Here is a 21,551-nt window from a genome sequence, read left to right as displayed (position 1 = left end):
GGTCTGAACATTATTTGTGATACTAAGAAGGCACCACTTATGAGGCAATTAGACCAGGAAATAATGGGGCAGGATGGCCAGTTCCTTTCCCCCTCCATTATATACATCACTGATCAGACTTCAGATGTATAAAAACAATAATTGTTTTTCCTCTGACACATTTCGTCAAGTAAGATGTACTGCCTGATAATGGATATACATAATTTATAATATCAAACTTAAGAAGCTTGACTAAAAAAAGTGAAAAAAAAAAGCAACATGATTAGCAAAAACTTGCATGACACTGTAAACAGCAAATTTTTCAGATCTAATACTTGATTTAATAGAGAAAGCTACAATGTCCAATAATAATAATAATAATAATAATAATAATAATAATAATAATGATAATAATCACCACTATTATTTAGGTCTATTATTATTATTATTATTATTATTATTATTATTATTATTGTTGAAATTTCAATTTTATGCATTTTGAAGTAAGATTTAGTGGACTGATTAGTAACACTCAACATAATAAAGTCTTTTTACCTTTTCTTTGGGGTAAATAGTAGGTCTACATTTTCTTCATTCCTGTCCGATTTTATTGTCACTTTGTTCGTCACAATAACACTTGTATTGTATTTGATATATGGATATCAAGAGGATTGTTAGTTCGAGAAAAATAATGTAGTAATTGTAAAGCACAGTGACGTATATATTATGCAAATCTAATCTTTCAGGTAAAGCTTCCTGTAAAGCAGATTTGAATTCAATTTCCGGCTGGCTCAGTTGGAAGAGCGCTGGTACGTTGAACCAGAGGTCCCGGGATCGATACCCGTCCCCGGAACAATTTTTCCCTTGAAGTTATTCAAATCTGCTTTACAGGAAGCTTTACCTGAAAGATTAGATTTGAATAATAATATGGTCCTAAACTGTGTGCTTCAAAACGCACTCTTACGAGGTGGAACGAAATCAATACAGACAATCAAGAATTTGACGGTCTCTGGAATCGGGCAACATAGGCATCTAGTTGGCTGAGACGAGACTTGAGAAAATATTGGCGCTTAAGAAGTGGAAGTACAACATTTAGGACGCATTGTTACTTATACTCATATTGCTGTGATTTGAAACGTGTGAAAAAGTATCATTTTGTGGGAATTTTATTTACTTGCATGTTTCTGTTCTTTTTTTGCAATTTTTGTATCTGGACTTTTTTTTTGGAAGTACTAACCTTAAATTCGTGGGGGAAAAAAATACATCATGACAGTCGACTGCTACTGTAGTTATTTTCTCATGTAATGTCGGAGGGAAAATAAATAGCGTTGTGGACATTGGTAATTATTTGAGGTGAGTTTTTAATTTTATTAACTCTGCTGGAAAATACATGGTCTTTAGAAATCCTGAGCATGTGTAATTATTCTATATACCGAATTCCCGTCATTTATATGCGTAGACTGTTGCGGGAGATGTAGAGTTTTACACGTTTTAGATTTTTTAAAGTTTTACGTAGTTCTGGACGGAAGCGTAATGTTATGTTGGTTGGTAGATTATGTTTTAATGCTTGGTGACTATCGGAGTAGATTCGGTTAGCTAGTTTTACTTGGGTTAATTAGGGTTAGTTTAGGTTGTCATAGGTTTATGTTAGGTTATAGTCGAAATTGTGTTAACTAATTTTTTTGAGGTGAACTAGTGCTGAAGTAGTTCACTTCGTACTCCGGTTATAGCCTGCATTTTGCGTATATGAATTTGCAACAGGTTAGGTTTGGTTAGTTTAGTCTTTTTTTATGCCTTGCATATACGATCAACAACATCTGGGTCATTCCATTGTAACAAACGTTACATTCTTACATGGATTTGAACATTTGACATTTTTCTGCAGTCAACTGTAGACAAGAGCAATGCTTTGGAACATACCTGGTAATAGAGGATAGTGTGAAGATTATATAGTACCAAAAATATAATACTGTGATGGTGCATGTTCTTGGGTTTACAGTTTGAAAAAATGTAACAAACGTTACATCAAAGGACATGGATTCTCAAGTTGTGAAAGACTGTTGTGATTCTCTGTTCTTACAATATTTTATGTCAGATAAAAAAAATACAGCTTGAATCTAGGAAGATTACAGAACTAAATGACATAAACGTTTTTAATTCTACAGATGTATGTTACTTGAAAATAATTAAAAACTTAGAGTAACAAACGTTACAACAGTGTAACAAACGTTACAGAGTCAGAATTGAACAGTTTGTAAAGAACATCCTAGTGATAATTTTAAAAAAAGGTAATTTTTGAGAGTACAATAACATTCTTACTCAACTAGCACAGTAAAATTTGTGTTGAAAATAAATTTTCCCCTAACTTCCTTAGGTTTAGGCAATGTGCTTAAAACTAGGTCTGGGGATATTTCATCTATATCGTCATTTGTTGGATACACAAAGTAAGTGTTCTTTCCTTCTCTTCTTCTCATGAATTGTACACTACACATATTACTCACATAATTGAGAAGGATTATATGTCCAACATAATATTGTCCAGTTTGTGGGTAATGAACCAATACGTAATCACCAACTGATAGTTCTGAAAATTTTGAATTCATGGCATGATCAATGGAATGAGTAGATTTTGTAGGACTGCTTGTTTCTTCTTGCGTTTCTTTTATTTTATGTTTCTTAAATGGTTCAACATCTCCAGTATTTGAGAAGAGCCCAACTGTGTTTGGTGCAGTAATTTTCACACATCGGGCTTGTTGGATTCCTACCACTGGCAATGCACTTTTCCATTCTTCTACATATTTTGCAGCAATTGAGTCAATATTACCAGCAGGGACATAAAAACAATGTATGTTGTAAATGTTAGATTTTGTGATGTCATAAAATTGCTCAGCATTTTGCACGGTAGCATTTCCTTGTAAAACTCGCTTCCATACACTGCGTTTAAGGGTAGCTCCAACACCATCGTGTGGGCCCTTACCATGGTAAGACTCGTTATAGTTCCACTCAACATTACATCCTAGAATTTTGGATAATGTGCACAAGTATAATATTGCCTTCTGGTTTTTAAAATGTTGTGCAGCACCATCAGTCCACAGATAAACTGAAGTTATAGGAGACTGCTTTAATGTAGACAGGTAGTTTAGTAGGATTTCATTGAAAGCAGCAACTTCAGCAGTGCCATGACTCTGTGTATCACTAATGACTGCTAAACATATTGTTGTGACATCATCAGTAGAAGATTTTCGGAAATAGCAAACTGCAGTATAGATTGTCGTTGATGTTTCAGCTGATGTGTGTGTCCAGTGTGCTGCCATAACTTCATTCTGAAATTTTGCTACATAGTTCTCAGCAAAATCTGTTAGGAGAATCAGCTGTCCTGGTTGTAGTGATGATTTTTGTTTCTGCTGTTCCTTCCATTGTCTTCTTTTATTGTATATATGACTGGATAGTTGCGTTAGCTGATTCTTGAAATAAGTGAAGAATTCATTTATAGACATATCTTTTTGAACCAGATGTCCACCTTCCCATTGCTTGGTGTGAACCTCATCACAGTCATCATCAATTTTTGTAATCAGCGTGGATTCAATATCTCCACATTCTTGGCAACTTCTTTTCATACAGTTCTTATTTTCAGTTTGACAAACTGTTTCTTTCAGAAGCTCCTGGATGGTTTTTGGTTTTTCACTTGTTTTCCAGGGCGCTGCTGTAATCATTAACTGCGTATTTTCACAGTAAGGGCAGCAGCACATTATCTGATCCTTATCAGAGACCAACCTGACATGATTCGGTCGCATTTCACAAAATTTTGATAGACCAATCTTTACATTTGGATTCTGCTCTTGAAAAAGTGTGTATACTTCACACAAATGATATACAAGTAGTCTTTTTTGCATATATTCTTTCTTTCCATCCTCACGTATTATAATAAAATCTTTTTTTCCAGGGAGTTGGCGGGAAACATCATCACATTCATAAAAATCCTTCACCATTTGCATAGTATCTGCAGTAATAGGCAATGTAGAAGATGTGGAATGTTTTGCTTGCTGTACTAATAGATTAAATGATTCGGCAAGCTTTCTTACTATGGCTGTTTGTTTTCGAGGGCTCCTTGGAAGGTTTCTTTGTGCTCTTTTTATAGCCTTTCCAAAAGAATTTGCACTCTTATAAGGAGGACTTCCTGAAGAACCATCTTTCAAAATACATGAACTTAAAACTCTTGCTTTTTGTCTTCTACGATATTCTTGTACTCGCTTCCTAGTGGCTTCTCTTTCTGTAGATTTTTCCGATTTTGATTTTGGCTTTTTCCTAAGCTTCCTCATAATGTTACGACACTTTTCTAGTCTCTCTTGAGTTTTTTCTGTGTCCATTCTAGCTCTGTACTCACGCATTCTCTCAGCAGCAGATTTTGGAGCTTTTTTCATACTGAAATGCATATATGGCCCATCAAACATGAAAACGTACTAAAACATGTCTTATTTTAAATATAAGCTTACCAAACATAGGCCATTAATCAATAATTTCATGTATTACATCTGATTATCTTATTATTTTTTGTGTAACAAACGTTATGTAATGATTGTTACTATTGATGTAATGTTTGTTACACAGAATTTATATAAAATTATTATTTTAAAAATCAGAATGTCTAGTATTTATGTAGCTTACATGAGGAAGTAAGATAATACAAAGTTTCATTTTAAAATAAAAAACAGTTTTCTAATTATGAAATAAAATTAATATTTTTGTAACAAACGTTACATAACCTAAGTATTTCTTTTAACAGTGGATAACTACTTTAATAGATTATATTTCCACTCATTGTTACTACATACAGGCACTGAAACAATTACTTTCAAAGATAATATAGCACTAACTTCATGGAATTTAATATTCTGATAGCAATGTCCTAAAATCAAATGACGTAATCTTACCAGAATCCCTCTGTAGCAGCCATGTCGACTTTGCTGGTTGGTAACAAAGAAATTATGCCGCCAAAATTAAAATTATACCATGCTGTATAAAGTCAATGAATTGGAGAATTTTTTAATGCAAAAGAACAGTTTCTTCGATTAAATATAAAATTTTGTCTTTATGTCCCTCATCTCGTGGAATGACCCATCTACACAAAAATCCTTTATAAATTCAACGATTTTCATTTCTTAAATCAACGAAACTACCTGAGCACTATAGTTTCTCCCAATTTTTTCCAAACTTCCATTTGCGCCGTATTTTACCGTCATAAAAACGATTGAAATATTTTCATTTGAGTAGCTTATTTCCAAAACCTGGTATCTTTTAAAATACTCGATTTTACACTGTATAACTAACTCTAGATTTTCACGTATTGAATACATTGGTGAGGTTATGTTGTGCCATAATCTACATATAAATATTTAAAGAAAATAATCTGCCCTCAATGAGGGTGACCATAAAGATCCTGAATAAAAGCACTACAGTATAATTTAGAAAGACAGGAATTGTTTAGTAAATAATTCAGAGAAATGCAAATCCAATAGAATCATTAATGGCCAAAATATAAATGGTAATGTAATATTTGGATTGAATCCTTAAGAAAATTCAACAAAATTTTTTGAATTTAAAAAAATCGGAGGCCGATTGCTTTTAAAATAATATCACATGTGAATTTAGGAAGTGTGCCACGTGCACCAACCAAAAGATCAGAAACACTCCACTGACTAGAGCGCTTTCGGAATAAGAAGGCATATAAGGCGGAGCTAGTTCAGGCCAGTCTATGTCCACTAGCCAATGCTAGTGAGGCGGTGTTGCCCAGTTAAATCGTCGCGAAGCCTCGCTGAACTGTCGCGTATTTCTTTCTTTCTTGCGCGCACAATAGTTATACCCAGGATTATATTTTAAGCTGTATCATTCGATAGAGCTTCAAAATCTAAATCTGGCAGTACAAGAAAGGGAACAACTGGATAATACGCACGGCAGACCAATATCGATAGTCGACTCTACTCGCTGGCCACTAATCACTGGGCCGTACCGAGCCGTATCAAACAAAATATAATCGAAATGTTGGTAGTCAAATTCGCGACTATATTCTTAAATAATTCACTCCATTAGTCAAGTTCAAGGTTTTATGTAGTACAACGGCAGTTTTTTGAATGCATTAAAAGAAAATGAAGATGTAATAAGATAATAAACTAGGTTATCACAAGGAAATTAACAGGAAAAAAGGTGTGTTTCACGGAATACAATTAAAATGACGGAAAGTAAATTTCCGGTTAATGTTCGCCAAAGCGTAAAGTACGTAATTATGACGGCGTTGCTGTTTTATTTCTGGCCTATGGAAAAATACCTAGCCTTTTACGAAAAAAAAATTTAAGGACCATGAAATTATTCACCACTTTCATTATAGGCCTATTATTTTTTAACAATATTACGAATCAAAAACTGTCATATTATATAATTTTAACTACTACATGGACGAATCAAATCAAGCTAACCTAACCAAAGCTAACCTAACCTAACCAAAGCTAACCTAACCTAACCAAAGCTAAGCTAACCTAACCAAAACTAATCTAACCTAACCAAAGCTAATCTAACCTAACCTAAGCTAACCTAACCTAAGCTAAGCTAATCTAAGCTAACCTAACATAACATAACCTTCGTAAATGCAAGGCCTGTAACCGGAGCAAGAAGGGATCTCAATCATTTAATCTGCAAGTACATGCAAAAATAAATTCAAGTAAGGATCACGCTCCCACTGCATGAGAGGTCCGTGCATGCGCTACAGCAAAACTGTTTCTGTCCCGAGCCTCTCATCTAAGGCACTCGTCATAATTTACTCGCAATATTTACGCAAATACACATTGTCGCTAACAGTGGTGCTATCTCTCAATAATGTTCAGAACGAAGGAGGTAGACAGAGAGAGAAAAAATTTCTCCCTCCAACTACGCCACACACCGTCATGTTCTTATGTTGGTGACATTGTGTATTTACTTAAATTTGGTGGTAAACGTAACAGCACGGTTCAAAGTGACCGTGCTAATTCTCCAGTATAGCGGAAAGGAATTCGTACGTCACCTGGGGGCCTGTTTCTCAAAACTCATGGACTAGTAACACTAGTCTGTACAGTAGTAATAATAGTTTGTTTTACAAGTCTGTGTTTCTAGAAACTACAAGGGTGAAGTAGTAGTTACCAGTTCACAGACTAGTAATATTTGTCGATTTCACCAGTTCCTAAGAGATTCTGTTTCTCAAAATGCTAATCTAGTTGATTATACTAGTATTCAACAGAAATATTCCTACAAGACTCTAAAGACTGGTGATTTCTATGTTATTAGTTACCAGTGGCAATCTTTCTCAGATAATCAAAACAAAATATCGTAGTTATTTTTTAATATATGTGGTTTAGTGATTCCGATTGAAGTAGTAAAGAAGTTGTTGTGAGAAGAGCTAAAACTATATCGAGAAGGAACAATTATTATTCCTTTACAGGAGCATTGTTTAAATATAATAACGGTTTAAATAAAGTGCTGAAAAGCTTGGAGAGTTGTTAAATATAGTGGGACCTGCCATAACAAGACAAACAAAAGAAGTCATGCATTATCAGCAAAGCTTCAAATACAAATTGCTCTACAAATCGGGATGTTGATTATTTTCCAATGCCATCTGGTTTTTCTGCCCTAGACCAGCAACACATGCAGAATTTTTTTCCTAATAATCTAATACCAATTCATCAACTGCAGTAATTTTTGCTGGCTTTCCTCCTCCACTGCCAGTTCTTCCGACATTGTCAACTTTAGCTTACAAATTAAATACAAAACGACACTAATTTATGAATAGATCAAATGTAAAACTGAAAAAAAAAAAATAAAAAAAAAATAATTAGCTAATTTTTCAAGTCATAAGTGGCATTCATGTCGTCAGTAGACCCACTAGCTACATAATGTGTTCATATTATGATACTGTGAACTTGAACTGGTACTTGTCAAAGTTGCTTTCTTAATGTTGGGCCAGTAAGTGTCCCTAACGTATGCATAATCTTTGTTCTGAGGTATCAGTTCCATAGCCTCACATATTACAAATTTTTTTGTCCATTCGTTTACTTCATTTTTTGTTATTATACTTGAAAAAGCACCAGATGATATATCCTTTGATTCATTAATCATATTGAGTATAGTTAATTTGCTTTCAATTGATGGAATTTCAAGAGAAGAGAGAAGTAAGAACCAAAACACAAACAACTTAGCCTTCTAACCTCAAATAACAATACCTACCAATGACTATAAACAAAGGAACTCAATCAGCTGACTAGTGAAAGAGATCATGTGACTAGTGAAAAATTGTAACAAGTTACTGGAGTGGTAAAATAGTTTAAGAAACAGTATCTACTAGAGCTGGTGAAATATATTCTGGTAACTAGTAACTGGTGAACTACTAAACTAGTATTTTTGAGAAACAGGCCCCTGTTTCGCATGTTATCGCTTAAACTGGTGGTATGCTGTGAAGTCTCTCGCTGTAAACAGTGATAGATTTGATTTCTTTTCAAATTCAGATGTGACTGTTTTCTGTGTATACTGAAGAGCCTTTATTGAACAATAATAATTACATACAGTAGCAATGTCTTTTGAAAGGATTCAAGTGGATCTAGTATTTCGTATGTTACACACAAAAGGAAAATTCTACACTCACAGGCGAAGGTAGGCTATGGTAGAATTTATACTTTTTATCGTAATATTACACACAGTGTAAGAAGAAATATCGCAAAAAGTATGAGGTAATTGGTTGATATTGTAAAGATCAACACCCTCCTCTCTTTTTCAATTATTAATTATAAGAAAGAGTATTAACAAGCCCCCTTAAGAACATTGGAACTTTTTAAGATGAAACAATAATTAATTACATTTCCAATGGCACAACGACAGGGGTGGTGAGAGGGTAAGATTTACCCCCAAAAATTTAGAGGTGTAAATAATACAATTTTTACACTCCTAAAATATTAGAAAGCTTTATAGTATAGTTTTTACCTTTCTTTGTGGCCAAAATTTGAAGTTTATAATTTTTATTTTATTTTAATGACATAGAAGAACTTCAAAGTCATTTTACTATAGTAACAAAGTAACAAAATTCGAACTATTGCATTGAGGCAGTGACACGAAGTTAATGTTCTTTTTGTCTGTTCAAAACATCACAACAATGAATTGGACGGAGTTACGCAATAAGAGACTAAGCGACAGATACCTGTTTTCGAGATATTGACCATTAAAGTAAATCTGGTTATTTATTAAACATTTTATACAAGAACTATTGTAACAGTCATACTATTAAAAAAAATAGCACAAATAATAATAAGAAAAGGCTAACTGATTTTTAATATCAGACCAGCAGCTGAGTTTTCATAAGTGCTAGGTTTTGGTTTTTTCTATTTATCGATCGAAATATTATTAATATTAAGCTATTGTTATGAAGACGTCTGTCGTTAAATTATTTCAAGATTACAATAAAAAACGACAAATGGAAAAGAACAGTAATATATTTACTGTATATATTCTGTGTATGTTAGGAGAAAATCCACAAACAATTAGGGAAAACGCGGAAATTCTTGTTGAAGCAAGTAGAGCGATAGGGTTGGAAGTAAATCCCGAAAAGACTAAGTATATGATTATGTCTCGTGACCGGAATATTGTACGAAATGGAACTATAAAAATTGGAGATTTATCCTTCGAAGAGGTGGAAAAATTCAAATATCTTGGAGCAACAGTAACAAATCTAAATGACACTCGGGAGGAAATTAAACGCAGAATAAATATGGGAAATGCCTGTTATTATTCGGTTGAGAAGCTTTTGTCATCTAGTCTTCTGTCAAAAAGTCTGAAAGTTAGAATTTATAAAACAGTTATATTACCGGTTGTTCTGTATGGTTGTGAAACTTGGACTCTCTCTTTGAGAGAGGAACAGAGATTAAGGGTGTTTGAGAATAAGGTTCTTAGGAAAATATTTGGGGCTAAGAGGGATGAAGTTACAGGAGAATGGAGAAAGTTACACAACGCAGAGTTGCACGCATTGTATACTTCACCTGACATAATAAGGAACATAAAATCCAGATGTTTGAGATGGGCAGGACATGTAGTACGTATGGGCAAATCCAGAAATGCATATAGAGTGTTAGTTGGGAGGCCGAAGGGAAAAAGACCTTTGGGGAGGCCGAGACGTAGATGGGAAGATAATATTAAAATGGATTTGAGTGAGGTAGGATATGATGGTAGAGACTGGATTAATCTTGCTCAGGACAGGGACCAATGGCGGGCTTATGTGAGGGCGGCATTGAACCTATGGGTTCATTAAAAGCCAGTAAGTAAGTATTCTGTGTAATCTTCACTTTGTTCTTAAGCAAGTTTGGACATTTGAATGCACTTTCTAGCTTACAATTTTTCAGGCGAGAATATCTACATGCCAGATAGTGCAATACAACCTTCAATTTTTTAAAATGAAGTCACTGTTTCTTATTACGGACAACAAAGTACACTACATTTTTACATATCTGTCGATTTATTCTGCAAGCTAGTGATTCCAGAATCTATCGATTTTTAAAGAGACTAAATAATGAAAATTGGGATAAAATGACTTTAGTAAGAGTATTTAAACATAAGACACAATGATGGAGACAAGATGCTCCCTGCGCTAGCGGATATTTTCCGTCCTTGTCACACGTATCTGCTGACTCTGTCTTTCACGTCTCACGTAACATGTGCCAACGCTATACAGCAGCGAGCACTGTATTGACTTAGCCCATATGCCTTCTTATTCTGAAACCGCTATAGTGGGAATGTTATATTTCTCACTTAGATAAGGGATGCAGGACTCATAGATGGATTTCTTCTCCTCATCAACGTGTTGTGCCTGCAGGGCATCCCTCTCAAACCGGATTGTAGGATCAAGGACTAATCCCTTAGATTGAGTCCTGTGGATGGCTACAATATCTGCTCTTCTGTTCGAATCTAAGGATGAAACGCAGTGGATCTCCTCATATACTTCCAATCCACGACTCTTGAGGACATCAGCAATACCGGTCCTGGCCTTATGGTGTCGATTGTTGTGCAGCAGGTCCGTTTTTCGACAGAATCCCAACACGTGACCAAGAGTTTCCATCTTGTTGCAGTCGGGATGGCAACAGCAGGTTGTGTTGAAACTTCTGCCGGGCACAGATCTAACTGCAGATAGATTGCTGGACATTTTAATTGCATTAATGTATTCTGAAATTGATAAATTTGCTTTTGATGACATCCAGGAATTTGTCTTGGGGCACTCAGAATACAGGATAACACGTTTGCCCTTATGAGGTAATTTACACCATGATTCAAAACTTCTGTTCCGCAAGATCTCCCTCAATTGTCGACCTTTAGTGTTGGGAGCAATAGAAGACTTATTGATGTTTAGTCTACGTAGACTCAGTTGCTGTACAAGGTGCAGGTTCCTTACAAACTTAAGATGCATATCATTAATACGGTGAAGATGATTACAGATGTTGTAATGTTGAATGCTGGCATCCCACTCTGCACAAAGAATTCCCAAACCTCGGACTTTTTTACTTGTGTATAACATTGAATTTGGCGTATCATCGGGCAGCATCATAATTTCCTTCACAGCACTTCTAATAATTTTGTCAATTTTCATCTTGAAAAATACTGCTAGAAAGTCATTTTGTTTCCAAAACCTACTATTCTCAATTGTATGGAGTGTATAATTTTGTGTCCATATCATGCTATCTACTTTTTGTTCCAAAACCTTCTATTTCTAAAAACCAAGTTTAACCTAGCATTACATTTCATTTCCAAAACCTACTATCTGGGGGAAAAAAAAATCAATAAATCTGATTTCTATGATAAGCTTTCTCTTCAGTCACAGGTATTTGAAAAGACAAATTACCTATAAAACGAATATCTGCAAATTCGTAAGTAATAATACAATGTTATTAATGATATAACTACCATAAACGAAATAATAAAGTTTATTCCGCCAATTTTTGTTTCAGAATTTATTTAATGAGTTTTATTCTTGCTTATTTATTTGCTTTTAAATTATTTTATATGTAAGTTTTCACAGTAATAAATACACCAGAATCATTGAACAAGGATATTGTATTCTTCTACAGATGGTTAGAGATGGAGCACGGTAGAGGTTGCTCTTTCTATTTGAATCACGTCTTCAACAATATAGGCCTGCTCGTAATAAGTGAGAAATATTTGAACAATGTGATCGGACTTAGATTTTTTCTAATTCTTGTGTTGACTAAAATAAGAACTACACCACGCTCACTTTCTTGATGATTCATTTCTCCCAAACTGTAGTTTTAATGGTTCTTCTCCATACACGGACATTCCTACATGCTTGCCGACTGTACATTTGGTTTAGTGGACAGGAAGAAAAGAAGGCAGGAATTATTCTGTGTCCATTCCAGTATGATGAACCTTCAAAAGTGGGAACTGTGTTCACAACAGCTGACATTAATTTTGTTGATTGAAAGAGAGGGTGTGAGAAGCATTTAAAGAAAGATAAAGGTTTCAAAATCACTGACGCAAAAGTTTTGGGACTTCCAGACTCTTCATCCAACAGAGTACATTCAAGAGTACATACTGCTCTGCTATTAGCACTAGCTACACATAACATTTTGAAGCATACATTTCTTCTAAGGAACAGATTTTTTTTTTTTCTGAGGACCATCAACTCTTCAAACAAAACAAGTTCGCCTAAGATATCAGACATCAAAAACTGCTCCAGGTCATGGGACATGAATAGGATCAAATTGATTTCTACAAAGAGCTTTGGGAGTCCAGCCTGCAGGGCAAGATCATGATGGAATGAAAGGCAACATTGAATTTCTAAATGAAGATTTGATATAACTTCGTATCTAGATATTTGAACTGTCTGATTATTATTTATGTTCCTTTCAGCAGGGTTGAAAAAAAAACAGTTCTATTTAAAAAAAATAAAGAAATATGTTTTTTTTTGTTTTGAACTGTTTTTTGTACTGTTTTAAACAGTGCCATGAAATAGTGCATTTTAAAAATGTGTTGCCGAGATTGTCATTAACTAATACTGAGTTCTTGGCAATAAAGCCATTAACTCGCTTGCTGTCCTACATTTCTCACACACAGTGAGGAAAGGTCTGGACATATTATGATTCTGATCCATTTCTTTCTGAAGACTGCACAGTGGACAAAGTGGTGAAGAAAAAATTCCAATTTTGTTCAAGTATTTCGACAAATAGTCATACCCTGTGAGTAATCAAAAGGATGCAACTGCACTTTTATTTGGATACTCAGAAATTATATTTTGTATACTGAAACGTTTCCATCTTTTTTTTTATATTTTTTTAAGTACAGTATTTTACGACACTTTATCAACATCTCAGGTTATTTAGCGTCTGAATGAGATGAAAGTGATAATGCCAGTGAAATGAGTCCGGGGTCCACCACAGAAAGTTACTCAGCATTTGCTTATATTGGGTTGAGAGAAAACTCCAGAAAAAACCTCAACCAGGTAACCTATCCTGACCGGGAATCGAACCCGGGCCACCTGGTTTCGCGGCCAGATGGCTAGCCATTAATTCATAGGTGTGGACCATTTCCATCTTCTATGATTTAATATTTTGAGTTGATTAATCTTTTAACTGTTGAAAATGATTGTTAACATTTTTTTAAAATATGAAACATGTTTAATATGTAGGGTTGTCAGATTGGTATTGTAAAAATTAGTGAAATTCCAGATTTTTTAAGAAAAATTCGGGAAACCAGCATTTCAGACATTTTAAATTTATCGTTCTGTTAAATTAAATAAGGTTATTTATTCATAAAATTAATATCCTACTAACTAAAAAAAAATATATTTTTTGAAACTTAATGGTGAATTTCATAAAAAATATTTTCAAATTTACCTCAGTTTGATTGCTTATATTTCTCTGAAGATCTATCATCTGTTACCAGTGAGAAATAATTTTTTACAACATTAAAAAAAAGTTTGACAGTCCAGTTTTGAATTGGAATAAAGTTATAATTCTGATTTCTAAAACAATGGGGCATTTGTTCCTGCTGTTTGACCATTTGTGGTTCAATGTTAGCTTGGGCACAAGCTAATTGTACACATCTTTCCACCTTTTTAAATAAACACTTTTTTTTTAATCATTATCAGAATTTCGCTTCTCTAAATATTTAGACAGCATACTTAAAACACCTATTACTTTGGATTTATCATTTATTACTTAGATTACACAACAGAAACACATAGACACATTTCTAGTCAAATGTTAAATGTTATGTTTTATTTAACGACGCTAGAAACTGCAGAGGTTATATCAGCGTCACCGGATGTGCCGGAATTTTGTCCCGCAGGAGTTCTTTTATATGCCAGTAAATCTACTGACATGAGCCTGTCGCATTTAAGCACACTTAAATGCCATCAACCTGGCCCGGGATCGAACCCGCAACCTTAGGCATGGAAGGCCAGCGCTATACCAACTCGCCAACCAGATCAACCATTTCTAGTCAAACTGAATATCTGGATTTCTACTTTCTTATGATGCCACTGTTGAGTATCGATTAGTGAGCAAGTGATCATGATTGAATGATTACTTGTACCACAGAGAAGGGTGCCAAACTTGCATGTCTTTTCCGTACACTCAACAATCAAAACATTTCATGAAGTAGAAGTGGTGTTTGGTGGTTTAATGGCTCAGTAGTACAATAGAAAAATTTGATACCCTGTGGTGAGTGACTTTCAATATTTTATTTTATAGCTCAGTTTTTAATTTTGAAATTTTAAGCTAAGTTTGTAGAAAAATAAAAAAAGACTAAATTATTTTATAATTTAACCATCTTAAAATCCTTCTGCAGTGGATTTCTTATAAATATAAAAAACCTGCTTCAGATGGTAGGCCTACATGCAGATATCAGCATTCATATTGTCTCTGTGTGTGTGTGTGTGCGCGCACGCGCGTGTGCGTGTCCTGTTGAAAATGTAAATTTTGTTTGTCCGAAACCATGTTTTCTTCATTGACTTGGTTTTCTAGCAATAGTGTGATAAATGGATCAGTTACATTTTGTAATAAACTCTGATACAATTCTGCAGTTAGATTTTCTTTAAATAAATATGGTTCAACAATGTCATCTCCAAAAATTCCAGCCCACACATTGATCTTCTGAGGAAACTGAGTTTGATCGTCATGAAACACATAGGGATTTTCATTGTCCCAGTACCTACAATTGTGTTTGTTGACAAATCTATTTGAGAAAAAGTTGCTTCAGCACTGAAACAAGTATTTTAAGTAAAATTTGGGTTATCTTCAAGACATCTGTCCACAAAATTCTACTCTTCTATCAAAATCGTCTTTGCTGAGCTGTTGGAGTACTTTAATTGAAAGGGCAGGTGTTAGTTTTACAACACTTCCTTTCTCACTGACATATATTTTTTTTCAAAATTCCAATGCTTGCTTTTAAATATTGTGCTGGTACTGGGGTAATGGTAATAATGGTGGTCATGGTAGGAGCATGATGAGGTGGCGGAGGCAGTGGCGGTGGTGGTAAATCCAACCTCGATGCTAAACTGAGGTGGAAATGGAATGTGGAAAGTTTGCTCGCTATCTTTCTGATTTAACCAATTATTTCGTATAGATTTAAGTAAGTGAACTGTATCAAATAATATGAAAATATCTTCGTCTGCTTTCTTAGGATTTTTAAAACTATATTTTAAGGAACCTTCACACAATTTCTCAAACATGTTTCTGTTAACTCTGTTATTGTCTGATTTAAAAGTTAATCCACATTCAGTTAAAACATCAGTGACAGAGAGTATCTGCTCATGCAGTTGTTGTGCTGTTAAATTGTTTACTGAATACAGAGCTATAATATCTTTATTCTTGGATGCTATAGATAGGCTAAATGCTTGTACTGTCGTTGTAGGCTCTTGTATATCTGAAAAACCTTGACTACTACTCCCTTTATAGGAAATTGTAGGTTTTACATATATTTCATCCAGCAGCAAATTCACAATTTTTTCGTGGTCATTGAGCATTTTCACCTTGTCTGACAAATATTTCATAGGCCTATGCATGGATTTGAAAGAATCTTCAGGACCTAGTGTTTGGGAAAGTTTCCTGAGATAATTAGGATGAGGCAGAGAAAGCATTCTGGTGCCATGTATTTGTTTTTAAGCTGCTGGATTCGAAAAATTAATGAAACAGGCCCATTGTGTATAATCAGGTACCTTTTATGATATCAATTTTACTTGCTCCTAAAAATTTAGGCTCCAAATATTTTGAGGAATCTTCTTCCGTTTTCTCACAACATTGTCTTCAAATATCAGCTGCATGAACTATTTTGTCTTCTGTTTGTTTGATTTCAGTTGTGTATGCATTCAAGTGACGTACTCAAATGGAAAAGTGCTTGCCAACAACAAATGCGTCCACTTTGATAGAAGCTGCTTGGCACACTAATTCAAAAAGAATGTAGGAAACTCCATCTAACAGTAGGTGTTTCTATAGAGCAGAAATTCGCGCGCAGAATACAAATTTCGAGAACATTTGGGTAGCACCTCGTATTATAATATCTAATTACTAGGGAACGGAATTTGGAGCAGTAAAAGCTAGTATTGGCATCTACACAGTCATTTGTTTACAACCCTTTATACCAAGTCCTCCCCTCCATGCCATACTCGGAGCTCTCTGCAGGTCAACAACAGGTGAACGGGACAGTTGTCGCATAAGAACCTCAACGTGCAGGTTTGCAGTTCAGAGTAGTTCATGGTTAGAAGCTTGCAATTATTACTCACATCACCTCCAATCTGTAAAGAAAGTGGTCCAGTCTTTCGATCCCGATGATGCCGCTGCGATTCAAATATGCCAGGAACTGCTAAATGATAGAACAATCGAGAAAGAAGTCATGGATATTAAATCAAATTTTGGATATTTACCGGGTGCCATTATTCAATTAGAAAAGTCAGGAGTAGAACTAGTTGAGCAAATAAATATTATGAGTACTATTGTAAATAAACTGAGTGCAGTAGAAGGTGAAGTAGGAAAACGTGTTGGTGAAAAAAATGAACAGAGCTTTGATTAAAAATGATGGGTACACTATTCTTAGTCGGATTTCAGATGTACTAACAAAGTAGTATTCCAATGACGTCATTCAACATGTGAATTTAATTGGCGTATCTCGTTTCAAGTACTCTCCAATTGTTTCTTCAGATGTAGAGCGGAGTGTTTCCATGTTAAAAAATTTCCTTCCTTGCAACAGAGCAAAGTTGTCTTTTGAAAATTTGAAAATGATATTTACAATTTATTATAACAAGGCACAGCAGGAATAATTGTTTCATCACCAAAACATAGCATTAATTGAAAATGCCATGTCGTTTGGTTCTACATTTTGTTCAACATTTAATGATACTGTATTAGGCTATGTTGTAAATATTGTAATATATTGTATATATTGTAAATACTGTAGTATACTGTACGTTGTATACATATTGTCATATTTCATGATATTGTAAATAAGGGTATTTAATTTAACACGCTCCTGACAGAAAAACACACATATTCAGAGGCGAGTTCCATGCAGAAGACAACTGTCTATCAACCATCAACATTTCCACGCCAGGATGCAGAGGTTGATATTTAATTATGTATATTTGTAATGTTGTTTATTGGTGTCTTGTGCGTTGGCAAGAAAAACACATGTAGTTCAAAATGAGATGCAGATTATGTATGTAGGCCACTATATGTCATTAAACTATTCCATATGTTTATTCTGAAATACGTTTACAGCACATTGCGTGTAAGTGTGTATGAAGTGGACTGTACTCGTCCATGCTCTGTGACGCAGCTCGCTTGACAGTCACTGATCTACGAATATCTATACTACGTTTCACCATTCTTTATAATACTCCAAATCCCTTTCCCTACTAATTACAAATTCAAGTGGGTCTTTCGTAAAAAAAAAATTACTGTCAGTTATTGCAGTCATGTTGCCATCATAAACCTAGACAGAGCACAGTACCAGACTCGGGGCAGATGACATAATGCAAACGACAATTCAATCGTACCATGTTTATTTCATAAATGGAACCCTCTTTTAGTGCTTTTGATGCAGGATATTATGTAAAAGAATGGATAAAGAAAGGTCGTTGACATGCAGATTACCAGTCTTGTGCAGCACCCTCGGATAGAACATCAGTAAAAAAAAATGATTTTAGATTAGTGGTCTTCATTAGAACACTGGTATAGTCTGTTGATTTGTGGCTATTCATTCACACAATGAAATGCAAAATTCTCTCCCTCAGATGAACTAACTTGATCGAGGTTGAATGAAGATGTTGATAATTTCAGTGAAACTTTTTTCTCCTCGAACTATTGCAGACAATGTGCATGCATCTCTGACAAAGTTTGATCTCGTTGACAAAAGTGTTTTTAGTAGGAATTGCCTTATAAAATTAAATACATTCCTCTCGTAATTTTCTCTATCGTTCAGTATTACTTAATTTACTGAAATTTCCTTTGTATCAATATTACAATAATAGCCTTCTGTAATAGGCTCATCTGTCCACACAAGGCAACATATTGTAGAACTTTTCAACAATATCATTAAAGAAAGATTTTATAACTGAGGGGCACCTATCAAGAGATTTTATAACTGAGGGGTATCTATCAAAAGAAGAAAATAAGATCTCAATAATTCATACATCACAATGATTGGAAATAAAGTAAGCCATCTAAGCTTTGTAAGATCTTTATAAGACACATTTACAAATTCATAATATTATTTAAGGACTGAGAAATAGTTGCACCTCAGTAATGAGACTTAGCTAACAATTTCTATGGCATTGTATAGAACATGTGCTGGACTGGAGAGCCAACGCCTATTATTAGTTGATTAAGTTTAGATTCTAGTTGTCTGAAAATGTTTTCTCTCTTCTTGCATAGCCCCAAAATTTGTGTTAGTATTGTCATCCTCAAATGCACATAATTTTTTATCTTGTGGGATTGTCTTCAGCTGCGTCATCATGTTCTTAGTCTTGTCCATGGTTTGTAGTCTCCTCCCTGTCAAGGAAGATTTTAGCTTTGAGAAAAGCCAGAAATCTGGCTCTGTGGCGATATTTTGCAAGAAACCTTCGTGAGACGTGAAGATTGGGCAGGTGCAGTCTTATAGGTAATATCACAAAAGTTCTGAGCTTGTCGATATAATGTGAATTATCCAAAGAGATGAGAATTCGCTTGATATTTGAATAAGTCTATTTTGCAAATATATTAAATATTTTGTAACATACAGGAATAGAAAATATAAGTTAAAATACAGTAGATGCTCGTTAATCCAAAATCTGTTAAACTGAACATTTGGTTAATCTGAAGAAACTGAGAGGGACAGAGGCTGAAGCTGCAGAGCAGACATTAACATGAGACTTGCAGCAGTCTATGTTGGGCTGTTGACGCTGCTTGTATGTCCGATTGTTTTCCGTTTACGTGACATGTTGCCGAAATAGAGGCAGGAAATATTACACATGATCGATGGTGGAGAGAAGACAAAAATGCAGGTGGCAGAACACTTTCGAATCCCGAAGTCCACTCTCTCATCAATCGTAAGTTCAAGGCAGAAAATAGAAGAAAATCTGGAAGCTGTTCATTTACCAGCAACAGCAAGCGCATGAGGTCAGCCAAACATGAAGTATGGAAGGATGTATAAGATAATATCTTATATAACCAGGAGTCCACACCTCTGGAGTAATGGTCAGCGCGTCTGGCCACAAAACCAGGTGGCCCGGGTTCGAATCCCGGTGGGGGCAAGTTACCTGGTTGAGGTTTTGTCCGGGGTTTTCCCTCAACCCAATACAAGCAAATGCTGGGTAACTTTCGCTTCTGGACCCCAGACTCATTTCATCGGGATTATCACCTTCATTTCATTCAGACGCTAAATAACCTAGATGTTGATACAGCGTCATAAAATAACCCAATAAAATAAAAAATATATAACCAGGAGGATCAGGAAAGCTTATTGAGAGTACAGGCACTGTATTGGTCAAGACTGGTGTAGCCTAGATGATAGTTCAGAAACTGTCAAGATTGTAACCTTCTTTTTGCTAGTAATCGAAGGGACACATTTGCTTTTAAGGTATGTAATACATAGGCTTTTCTCTAACATAATTAATTAGGTACTTAAACATTCTTATTTTACAGAGCACAAACATGTCAGCTCTCACAGCAGAGCGAGAGGAAGTGAAAACACTTCTGCGTGGGATTCTCATATCCTCGCCAACGTCTATGACAGCAGATCAGCTGCAGAGGGACTACAGAAATCTGGAAGGTCGGGATGTACCTTACCGAAAACTTGGTTTCAGCAGTTTTCAGCAGTTCCTGCTTTCTGTACCTGATACTGTCATCGTAAGTTTTGAGTTCTTATGTTATGATTAAAAAATTGTTACTGCTGAATATGGCATGGGTTTTGTTTTTTATGAAACCATGCTGTTACATATATTAAAATTATTAGCATGTTGGCTCTGCACACAGTGGGCCTATATCCAGTCATGGTGCAGGCCTGTGTAGTGATAAAGATGTGTAGCTTGTGAGAGCCACAATTGTTGTGGGTTTAAGTCCCACATAGAGCATGAATGTTGTTGATACCATATTTCATTGTGTAATCGTCGCCATCGTATAATGGTCGCACTCTTATTTATATACAAATTGATCAGGACTTTTAAAATTCCACCGCATAATCATCGCATGGATATTTCTGTTTATCATAATCAAGAATATTATTTAAAAATAACGTGCCACCGCTGCAACATAAAGTACCGTTATGCTAAGATTGAATATGCGAGAAACAGTAGTGGCCTCTGACGAAAGTGAATTGAGTGGAGTTGTGAGATGCAGCACTAAGTCAATAGCCATAAATGTCTTCAGTTCAGTACAATTTTTTTTTTCAAAATCGACATTTAGTATGCACTGCATAGATAAACATATGTTGCACACTTTTGTGCAAGAATCCTTCAAATCTGACTTTTAGTAATGTCTCTACAGATGAAAAAAACTTGACTGTTTCACTGATTTGCATCAAAAAACAGACATCTTCCCACTAGATGGAAAGAGGTCAATATTCTTTCTCTGCAGTCCTGTATTTCAGTACCAATTTTAACTACAGCTTTGGACCCCCCAAGATCCAAGGTCAGATACTAGTAGCATGTTTGCCTGGTGATCTGGAGTTGCACTCAGGTGCGGGTTCGATTCCTGCTTAACTGATTATCTAGTTGAGTTTTTTCCGAGGTTTTTCAAAGCCGTAAGGCAAATGTCAGATAATTTGTGGTGAGTTCTTGGCCTCATCTTGCCAAATACCATCTCGCTATCACCAATTTCACTGACGCTAAATAACCCAGTAGTTGATATGGCATCTGTATTCATGATCAGATCTTTTATTTTCCACAGTACATCTGCTCCTGAAGTATCATATTTAAGATCTTTTATTACAGAGTTAAATAAATCATGCTGATAATGCAAGAATGTAAGGAGCAACAATGATGTTTCAGACTCGAAGAATTTTTTTTAGAATTGTGGAACATTTTTCTTTTG

The 21,551-nt window shown here is 35.1% G+C and overlaps 1 protein-coding gene across 6 annotated transcripts in view; it reads left to right on the top strand.

Annotated features, from left to right (window-relative positions):
- Positions 1-1,004: 1,004 nt before the first annotated feature.
- The window catches only part of LOC138705231 (tudor domain-containing protein 5-like), a 245,950-nt gene continuing 225,403 nt past the window's right edge, over positions 1,005-21,551 (top strand). For 3 of the 6 annotated variants that reach the window (XM_069834041.1, XM_069834042.1, XM_069834038.1), the window contains exons 1-2: positions 1,032-1,332; positions 20,166-20,369. In XM_069834041.1, coding sequence (XP_069690142.1) covers positions 20,175-20,369 — 195 coding nt within the window. In that variant the 5' untranslated portion in view covers positions 1,032-1,332; positions 20,166-20,174. Of the gene's footprint in view, positions 1,333-16,345; positions 16,469-20,165; positions 20,370-21,551 lie in introns of all 6 variants that reach the window. The other 3 variants (XM_069834039.1, XM_069834040.1, XM_069834043.1) reach the window with 3 other exon arrangements.

Source organism: Periplaneta americana, chromosome 8, assembly GCF_040183065.1.
Source record: "Periplaneta americana isolate PAMFEO1 chromosome 8, P.americana_PAMFEO1_priV1, whole genome shotgun sequence".
Taxonomy (NCBI): Eukaryota; Metazoa; Arthropoda; class Insecta; order Blattodea; family Blattidae; genus Periplaneta; species Periplaneta americana.
Note: the sequence above shows the minus strand (reverse complement) of the source record. Positions and strands in the feature narration are given on the sequence as shown.